The following is an 8,191-nucleotide window of genomic DNA, read 5'->3' on the forward strand; positions in this document are numbered from 1 at the left end:
CGTTATGTGATTCTAAGGTCATTGTTTTACGTCAATGTGGATCTTGTTTGACGTTAATACATTTTAGACGGCGAACTGTTTTAGTAAATGACGTGGAGCGATTGAATTTATTTACAAAAAATGCCACTTATCATTTTTAACGTTGGATATTGAGTGGTTGGACGTTGAACGCATGGCGTTATATGCGGTTTTTGCACTAGTGAGAATTTAGAATTGCATTCTATCACAATCCTATAAAAATTTTATACAAACGCAACCATTTCCAAACAATTGAAATGATATGAACATACAAAGGCTTACACAAAACTATCTAATATTCCACCAAAAGCTGGTAAGCATATATATAAAAAAACTATAAACTAGCTCTAAGTTTCAACTACTTTAAAATTTTATATCTAACAAGAAAATACTTTACTCATATTTTTTGAACATGGAAAGGCTAATGCTTTTGAATCTATTAGATGTTCATTAACAAAATTTTGCAAAAGTAAAGTGAAGTTAAAATTAGTACATATGAGCATGACTTAACTTATATGTTTTGTTAAAATAGAATGACTCAATTTCTCACACCAAGAGAAGGTGAATTGATGAAGAGTAAAAAACAAAAGATTTTAAAATCTTTTCCACAAAAAATGATGTCTTTATACTTTTCTTGAATCGCAAGGTAAAAGATTTTCAATGCAGCGGAAACTTAATCTAATAAGTACAAAAAGTAATTGATTGAATAAAAGAGAGTAGGGATCAGAAAATTCAAACACTACGTTTTTATACTAGTTCGGCCAACCTGCCTACATCCAATGTCCTTCCAACCACGGGAAGGAAATGCACTATAATGATCAAGGTTTTTACAACAAGGTTTCTATAGAAGACCTCACGTCAAAAATGTAAAACACCTCTCTAACCCTCTAATCAAAATATAAGCAATACACAACAAGACCAGTATCAAGAATCCCCTCTCCTGTCGTTTAACCCCTTTGAGGCACCTTCAAAGTCAAGAACACACACGTTCTTCTTCTTGTAGTCACAACAGGGAACTCAAACCAATCTTCAAGAGATTGCAGAATCTGATCACGTAGTAACACCCAAATGTGCTGATTGATCAGTCTTTGAAACACAACAGTCTTGCTCTTCAAGAAATCACAAGTTGTTGATCACCACGATCAATCTTATTTCTTGGAGTTTTTCCTCTCTTTCTGTAAGATCACAACTTTCTGTAAAGGATATGAAATTGTTAGAATCACAAAAGTTCTTACAAAATTTAAATATGCGTCAATTTATAGTATAACACATATCAGACGCATTTTAATCGATTCAGCTACTAACGTAATCGAATATAACAATAAGTTATAACAGATTTAGCAACAGCCAAACAAATAATTGAGTGTACAATTAATGCAATTGACTATCATTTAATGTTTGGTCAACATATTTAAAATATGACCGTTATGTTAGCTGTTACAAGCATTTAATAGATTTTCAAAACATCAACTAACTTATTCGAATACAAAGAGCATGCATTCGATTAAGTGAAATCTTTTTGCATAGTTTTGAAAACTTTTCTCTTTGAAAAATCTCACAGCACACTTCAAAAGAGATTTTGCAAGCACACGAGTTTTAATCAATTTACCCCATAATGTAATCCACTTAAAACTGTTGTTTTGTCACACATTTAAAGTTCAACCATAGTGCTTGTGATTTTCCTTTTCTAAAAACATATGTCATGCATACACATATAAAATCACATATTTAACACAGTGATATGCAATGAACAACACAAACATGTTCTCAGATATACTTTAACATATTTAACACATTAAAGAAGAGCATATAACATGTAAACATAGAACATGTAACACAAAATACACGTGTTATTAATTATGTATTGTCATCATCAAAAAGTCAGATATCACTGAAATTGTGGGTTAAGCTAAACATGTGTTCCCCTATCAACAATCTCAACATGTTTAGTAATAGAATGTATCATATTACATCATCCCCCAACCACTTTCATTACCACACTCATAGCCACTAGTTTATTTATTGCACTACACCATAGTAAAACTAACTATATATAAATACCTTGAGGAGTTGCCATGTGATTTTTTGTGAAACTTATTCTACCACTCAATATGCTTTGTCCACTAAAAGCACTAAAATAATAACATTTAATGATAGAAAACATCACGTTGTATATTCAAGGTCATTTGAATTGTGATGTTGCGGCGTTGGGAAAACATCTCACCTCTACTATTACATTATTATGAGAAGAATGATGTATATAAGAAATATGGAGTATAGGAATGTTTAAGCTGCAATGTCTATTTTTCATTTCCACTGCCCATGGCTGACTCTTAAATATGTTATGCCAGGCAAACCCATCGTAGCAATAAGTTAATTGTGGTACTCTTCACCATACTTAGCTAAGTGTAAGCAACCGGCGTCAACATTATACATTTTTGGATATGTTTTAAATATAAAACATACGAGTTTTAAGAGTAGAAAGTTGAAAAAAAGGGTCGAATTCTATTAAGATGTGTTTTCTTTCCTAATAATTCAATTGAGGGTCAAAAGAAAAAGAATGGTATGATGAGAGAAACCTATTTTTCAAATTTCAACCCTAACGTCGTGTAAGCTCATTCCATTTTATTTCTAAGTAATATATTAAAAAAAATGAACAATCATCCACTTAACGGGGAATCATTGGTTGTCAGGTTTTTTTTACAAGGAACACGTATTTAACTTTAAGAATTGCTCTGAAGTCTATTATTAATGATTGGTTATTTATTCTATCTAATATTTATTGATATTACCTTTTAAATAGATTTTCTAACAGAAATATTGATTTTAAAAAGGTTAATATAGTTTGTATTTCTTCTTTTCCTTTCTTTTTATTTGTACATAAAATATCTCGTTTATTTTGTTTAATTTTTCATCTATTTTTTATGTAATCCATTGTATTTTATGTAATTCGTGAAACATTTTAAGCAGAAAATAGTACGCACAGGGTATCCCGGACTGTTTTTTAACCATAACTCTGTTTCTTAAATATAAACATTCTTCAAAGGAAAACAGCGACAATACGACCTTAAAAAGACAAAAAATTGATGTGTGAAGAAAATGGTGTATTCGATATTAAAATATTTGCACTAAATAAGAGTGAAATGTTTCAAAGATAGTGAGGAGAACCTGAGGAAGCAGACGACAAACGTAGGCATATGAGAACTGGTGCATTGGTATACTTGTCTTTCCACTTATATCTTTACTTCTTTGTAATCAATCGATATGGATTTAATGTGAGCAATCTTTTCCCAATCTTCACTTTATTGTTTCTGGCACCGCTGTTTGAGCAATAAACAACCAGACATTTTGAGTTCTGAAATGGATTTTGGTAGACCCTCCTCTGGCAAGCATTGGAGTACAGGACAGTTACGAAGAATCAATGTCTGAAGAGAGGAGAGGTGACAGAGACCCCTGTAGTCCAGTTTCTTAAGATTTGGACAATCATGTATTACTAGACGACCAAGAGAAAGTGGGAGCAAACCTTCACCCGGAAAACACTCCAAATCCACCTTGCCAATGTTCAAGACTTTTAAGGAAGGGTTGGTTCCCCAAGCGCCCTTTAGGGAGGCCAGAACTTTGGAGCAATTCTCGACAAACATTTCTTTTACATTTGATGGCAAACATTCCTCGGACAACTCCAGCGCTGGACAATTGCTTATGTACAGATTATTAAGAGATGGAAGAAGGGCAGACATGCATTTAGGCATTGACTTCAATTTCTCCAATCCTGCAATAATCAATGACACTAGCTGAGGTGCAAATAATCCTTCATTGGGAAATGATTCAAATTCAGAGCATTTTTCAATGAACAAATTCTTCAAACGATTGTGAGGGTGCCCCTGCGATATCATCTGTAGATTGCGACACTTGAGTAAATAAAGGTCGCGGAGTTTTGGGAACAAATCTAAAGGAAAGGTAGTGAGAGAGTCACAATCATCTCTGATATTCAATTCTACAAGGGAATGGTACCAATTGCTAATGGGAATACTGATGCCTGGACCAAAAGAAAAAGGCAAGTATTCAAGGGTATCAAATATGTTTGGCCTCGTATTCACACATTGAATCTCGACGGCCCTGGTGATCGGAGCCCCAAGTTGGCCGCATTCGTGTATAATAAATTTCTTTAAATGACAAAGTATGTTTGGCAATTCTTTCAGCTTGGGACAATTCGCCAGAAAAAGACTTTTAAGACTTGGAAAAGCACCCGTCACGCACTGCCATTCTTCCCATTCCTTCATATCAATAAAGCTCAACCTTTTCAAGGATGCAAATGCAGAAGAGCTATCCCCGTAGAAATCAGCATCTATCCTTCCTATCCAATCAAGGCCATCAATTCTCAAGTCCTTCAGAAATGTCAAAAGTCCAAGGCAAGGCAACCGTAGGCAATGTTTACAGTTATTCAAGGTTAAGGACACCACATTCGATAGAGAATTATTGGATAACCAACGGGGAAATTGTGTGCCACCATAGCCATCGATTGATAAGTGCTTCAAATGTATGGAAGGTTGCAGATTCTCAAGTACTTCTCTTTCTTTTACCGAATCGTCATTGTTCCGCGCTAAATTCCATTGTAAGCTCAGCGTCACAATATGTGTTTCATTCTTCAAATTCGTCTCATACGGATTTGAGATATTTTCAAGATTTTGAATTGACAGCTGCTCTCCATGAAAATGAAGTTCTCCTAACTGTTGAATACTGAACTCACTACTTTTTCCAACCGCAAAATTGTTTATCCACACGTGAAGATTCTTCAACTTTCCTAAACCGATTGGACCCTTCGTTAAAGTAGTTCCCATAAGTTCTAGGCGGCGCAAATTGGTAAGCTCATGCAAAGTCAAGGGCAACTCCTTCAATTCGATACAATTATTTAGTTTCAATTCTTGCAAGTTATAGAGTGAACAGATTGAGTCAGGAAGTCTGCGTATGGCGCTACCCGAAAAATCCAACGAACGGAGATGTATAAGATCGCCTATTGTGTCAGGCACCTCAAAACACAACCTCAATGATAAGACCCGTATGAACTTAAAGTTGGGGATTAACTCTTCTATTGGCAGCTCACGACGCCACCCAAAAGTTATAAATGTTCGTAACCATGTAGCATCACGTAAACTCGTATAATCTTGAATAGGATCGCTTACATATGATATATGACGGGTTTTCCTTGATACTCTTTTTTCATCATCAACACCTAACCTGTGGCAGATTTCACCTGAAACATATTTTGCTAAATCATTCAGAAGGTCGTGCATGACAAAATATATTTCCTGGTCCCAAGTTATTTGTTTAAAGAATGACCTTGATACTAGATCATTGAAGTAGTCTTCACCTACTTCTTCTGGAGACTTGCTTTGTTGAGAGCAATGTAGAAAATTTTGAGCCATCCATAACAAAATTAAGCTCTCTTTGTCAAACCTATGGTCTTTGGGGAATAATGCACAATAAGCAAAACATCTCTTGAGATGAGAAGGAAGACGGTAATAGCTCAACAACAAAGTAGGAACGATTTTACTATCTTCTATTGGTAAGCCCCATATCTCGTTTGTCAATACACCTTCCCACTCTGAAACAGATGACTTTGACCGTAAAAGACATCCTATTGTTTCAAGGGCCAGAGGTAATCCTTGGCACTTTTCAACTATCTTCATGCCAATCTTCTTTAACTCAGAATTCAACTTACAGTTTTCGTCTTGGAATGCATGTTTAGCAAAAGTTTGCCAGCTGTGATCTTCACCTAATTGCTTTAGTTGGAGTATGTAGGTTGACTGCATGATAGAAGCAACTTTGTGACTGCGTGTTGTGACTAGAATTTTACTTCCTTTAGCTCCAAACGTAAGAGGAGTTTGTAATGCTTTCCATTGATTTCGGTCTTCGTTCCAAACATCATCCAGAACCAGAAGAAACTTCTTTTCAGACAACCTTTTTTTCAATTTTCCATGAACCATTTCTAGGTCTCCACTGTCATCTCTTGAGTTAGTGAAAGCTCCAATAATTGCTTTGGATACTCTCAAAACATCAAATGCATCAGAAACGCAAACCCAAGCCTTTTCATCAAATTTAGCTTCCTCTGTCTTTGGATCATTGTATACATGTTGAGCAAGTGTGGTCTTACCCATCCCACCCATACCCACAATAGAAAGTATAGACAGCTTATTATCATTAGTGTCAGATCTCAGCCAAGTAAAGATAATTTCTTTGTCCTCATTTCTGCCATAAATAACCTCTTCAGCCACCAACGACGTTGACTCAACTTTTTTCTCCGCCACCTTATTACCCAACCCAGATCTAACGCCAGTATAAATTTTGAGATCTTTAACAATGTTTTGGTTAAAAAGAGATTCTACATCATCTAGGAGTGCTATGATCTTGGATTCAAAATTGTGTACCTTGCTAGAGCTGGTTTGGAATTCAGCTTCCAATTTTGTCTTGGAGAATTCATAGTCTATTTGCTCGAGCAGATCCTCTGCATCATACAAGACGTCTCTAACCTCATCAAGCCAATCTTTGACCAATGAATTAGTGAACTGCTTTTGTTCTGCATCATCTATCACAGAATTGACGTCCATCAGCTTCCTCTTCAACTTTTTCAGTAGCTTCTCATCAAGATTTCTCCCACGAAAGAAGCCGAGAACTTGATGAGAATCCAGCTTGTCAAATAGCACCTGAAGAACAGCACCAAAAAGAGCACCACCAAGTGTTTCAAGGACAGGCATGGTTGGAAAGGAAGTGGCCAAATCGAGGAGAAGAAAGGTTGGGAAAACTGGAGTGAAGGTAACGCAGAGTTCGGGTGAGATCTATTTTCTTGACAATGTCTTTACTTCAATATATGTTGTTGACTCTTGTTGACCGCACAAATTCAAGTTTCAATACCTGTTTTACATTTTTATAGTTCTCGAGCTAGCTCAAATTTATTTAAAAAGTTTAAGCCATTAACAAAATAATAAATCAATGAGTATCTTAGATATACTAAAATCAAAGTTCCTTATTGTTATACATAAATTTATATTCAAATAATGACGGACGGATAAAATTTAAAACATTAGTACTATTTTTTCTTGTTGTAAGTTAAGATTTAATGCAATTTTCTCACAATAAACTTCTATTCAGAGTTTCCTTATTGCTTTTATGATTTTCTATTTCATTATTTCAATGACAAACCAAACAAACTTAAAATGAATCAAGCGTGAAATGCGAGGGTTAAAGACTTGATAAACACGAATTATATAGTAAAACATTAAAAAACAAAACAAACTGAAACTAGAACGAGACAACAATGTGAGGGAATTTTTGGTAATTTTCCCTTTTTTTTAGTAATTTAAAAAAATTGTACTATCATCCATTCATACGAATGCTAGGTTATAGGTCCTTTACGCGTTAAAGAATTGTTTCTGAAGTCAGTTTTTAATTATTGGTTATTTATTCATCCTCGTTCATTAATAGTTTTCCTTTTAAATCGATAGTTTAACATAAATATTGATATTGACTTTTGAAAATATTTATATTTTTTTTCTTTTCTTGATATCTTTTTTATTTGTAAATGAAATTTTTTTTTCAGCTATTTTTATTGCCTATTTATTTATTATTTTTATACATTATTTTTCATATTTCTTTCTTACTTAACAAATTAACCTTGAAGTATCATTTATGGTATCAAGTAGGTCCCTATTGGTTCCCAAAACTGGAGAATATTAGTTTTTGAGCAATAAAGAGTGATCCTTCTTTTTTTACTAAATTTACAAATGATATTACCATTTTTATATTAATAGATGATATTATCATCACCTGCTCATCCTGTATTGCTATCACCCCTCTCGTCTCTTCTCTCAATAAATCTTTTACTTTCAAAGACTATGGTTACATTTTTTTGTTGCCATAGAGCGAACGGAGACATCTCAAGAAGGCCTTCATCTGTCATATACCAAAGTACACAATAAATGATTGGCTTAATACCTTATTTTGTCCCCAGTTTTGCTCGAAAATGTCAAATTAGTTTATCCTTTAAAAAGTGCGTCAATTACGTCCTCACTTAATAAAATTTGCATCAATGAAATCCCTTCCGTTAAATCCGTACAAACGGCGTTAACTATTTTTCTCTCTCTTCTACTTTTTCTACTTTTTCTGTGCAAGGCAAGTT

The 8,191-nt window shown here is 34.3% G+C and overlaps 1 protein-coding gene across 1 annotated transcript; it reads right to left on the reverse strand.

Moving 5' to 3' along the window:
* Positions 1 to 743: 743 nt before the first annotated feature.
* LOC108347469 (putative disease resistance RPP13-like protein 1) lies at positions 744 to 6,927 on the reverse strand. Its single transcript, XM_017586730.2, has 2 exons — positions 3,187 to 6,927; positions 744 to 1,211 (listed from the first exon to the last, which is right to left on the reverse strand). Exon 1 carries the CDS (start codon positions 6,768 to 6,770, stop codon positions 3,321 to 3,323), a length of 3,450 nt encoding a protein of 1,149 aa, XP_017442219.1. The 5' UTR covers positions 6,771 to 6,927; the 3' UTR covers positions 744 to 1,211; positions 3,187 to 3,320.
* Between the last annotated feature and the right edge of the window lie 1,264 nt (positions 6,928 to 8,191).

Source organism: Vigna angularis, chromosome 9 (genome assembly GCF_016808095.1).
Source record: "Vigna angularis cultivar LongXiaoDou No.4 chromosome 9, ASM1680809v1, whole genome shotgun sequence".
In the NCBI taxonomy this organism is placed as follows: Eukaryota; Viridiplantae; Streptophyta; class Magnoliopsida; order Fabales; family Fabaceae; genus Vigna; species Vigna angularis.